Raw genomic sequence first — 1,835 nt, 5'->3', positions numbered from 1 at the left:
GGTGTGGGTGTGTGTGTGTATGCATGTGTGTGGGTGTGGGTGTGTGTGTGTGTGTGTGTGTGTGTGCATCTAAGTATGTCTGTGTGTGTGTATGAGTACACACTCTTCATCTAGAATATGTCTGTGAGCATGTAAGTCAGGATGTATGTAAGACTGCGTATACACCTGTGTGTGTGTGTGTGTGTGTGTGAGTGTGTGAGTGTGTGAGTGTGTGAGTGTGTGTGTGTGTGTGTGTGTGTGTGTGTGTGTGTGTTTGTGTGTATGCATGTGTGCGTGTATCTAAGTTTGTGTGCATGTGTGCATGTGTAGGGTTACTGTAAGAGTAAGTAGTAGGCTTCAGCAAGGTTAGGTTTAGCAGTTGCCATCAGTCAGGGGAGATGAGAAAGACAGGTAAGGTGGGTTAGGGTTAGGCCTAGGCCTAGGCTTAAGGTTAGGCCTAGGTTTAGGTTTAGGCCTAGGCTCATGGTTGGCAGAGGGCTTCAGTCAGGGTAGATAAGGAAGCCAGAGAAGGTGGTTTCGTGTTAGCAGAAGCTTCAGTCAGGGTAGATGAGGAAGCCGGAGAAGGTGCTGTACTTGTTGGTGTTCCCTCCGTGCACCTTGCCCCCGTCCAGCTGCACCCACACCTCATCGCCCACATCCAGGTGCAAGATCACCGTGTTGGAGGCGTAGTCGTAGTTCTGGTCCGCGTCCTGAGCCATAGCGCTGGCTCTCACCTGTCGGAATCACACACACACACACACACACACACAGACGCATGCATGCACACGCACAGGCACGCGTGCACACACACTCACACACACACACACACACACACACACACACACACACACACAAACACACACACACACACACAGACACACAAACACAAACACCACACACACACACATACAAACACACACACGCACGCACAGGTGCAAACACACAGACACACAAACACCACACACACACACACACATACGTACATATGCACACACACACACACACACACAAACACACAGACACACAGGCGCACACGCACACAGATAATGGAATGATGGGGGAAAAGGGAAGAAACTCATGAGCAGCTCTTCAATTTGATGCTGCTGCAAATGTCACTGAGAATTTATAGCAAGTATATATATATTCTTTATAAATATATACAGATTTATGTATATATCTGCATGTATATGAAAGGAGCCATAGCCAACCTAGCTTGTTGCTAAGATTGCACTCTTGATCTCCGTCAGAGATTAGCAGCCCTTAACGGACGAGTCGTTCCAGGCCTGCTGGTAAGGAGGTCCAAATGCCGGATGAACAGACGAATAGTCGCTCTGACCTCTGACCCCAGCGGGCTGGAATTTAATCCTGTGTTTTCTATCGACCGGCACCCCGGCAGCGGGCGCCCGGGATAGTACATGGAGATTAGATTGGTTGTGGGGATGAGCGCTCACACTGGGGACAACATGTTGTCTATTGGAAAACCAGCTCGGGCTACAAACAGCACCACTATCCTTGCCGTCTATTGACCTGTTGCCTATGATCTATGACAGCTCAATATGCATAATATTGAGCAGCCAGAGTCAGACGCTTCCACATTTGCATGCTGCAGGAGTTTCTACGTATTGACTCGGCAGCAGTGGATCTTTACTTGTTTGGTTGCACATTTAATTGGGTTTACTCATCCAGACATTGAAATAAACCAGATTGAAATATGAGAGTGGGAAGGAGAGATGCCTTCTATGCTACATATACGAAATATCAGTTTTATAATTATAAGGAACACAGCTTTTACATCATCTTGTGTTTTTATGCCGAATAATGTGCATAACAATGCACACATTGTTTTGATTAGCATT

General features: G+C 47.2%; 1 protein-coding gene across 1 annotated transcript in view; it reads right to left on the bottom strand.

Moving 5' to 3' along the window:
- Positions 1-533: 533 nt before the first annotated feature.
- The window catches only part of LOC307078852 (complement C1q-like protein 4), a gene marked incomplete at its 3' end in the record, with an annotated part of 11,663 nt that continues 10,361 nt past the window's right edge, over positions 534-1,835 (bottom strand). Inside the window, exon 2 of the mRNA XM_079740858.1 lies at positions 534-713. Within this exon, the coding sequence (XP_079596984.1) occupies positions 534-713 (180 nt within the window). The remainder of the gene's footprint in view (positions 714-1,835) is intronic.

This window comes from Pollachius pollachius (assembly GCF_949987615.1).
Source record: "Pollachius pollachius genome assembly, chromosome: 8".
Taxonomy (NCBI): Eukaryota; Metazoa; Chordata; class Actinopteri; order Gadiformes; family Gadidae; genus Pollachius; species Pollachius pollachius.
The sequence above is the reverse complement of the archived record's forward strand: the minus strand, read 5'-3'. Positions and strand labels throughout refer to the sequence as shown.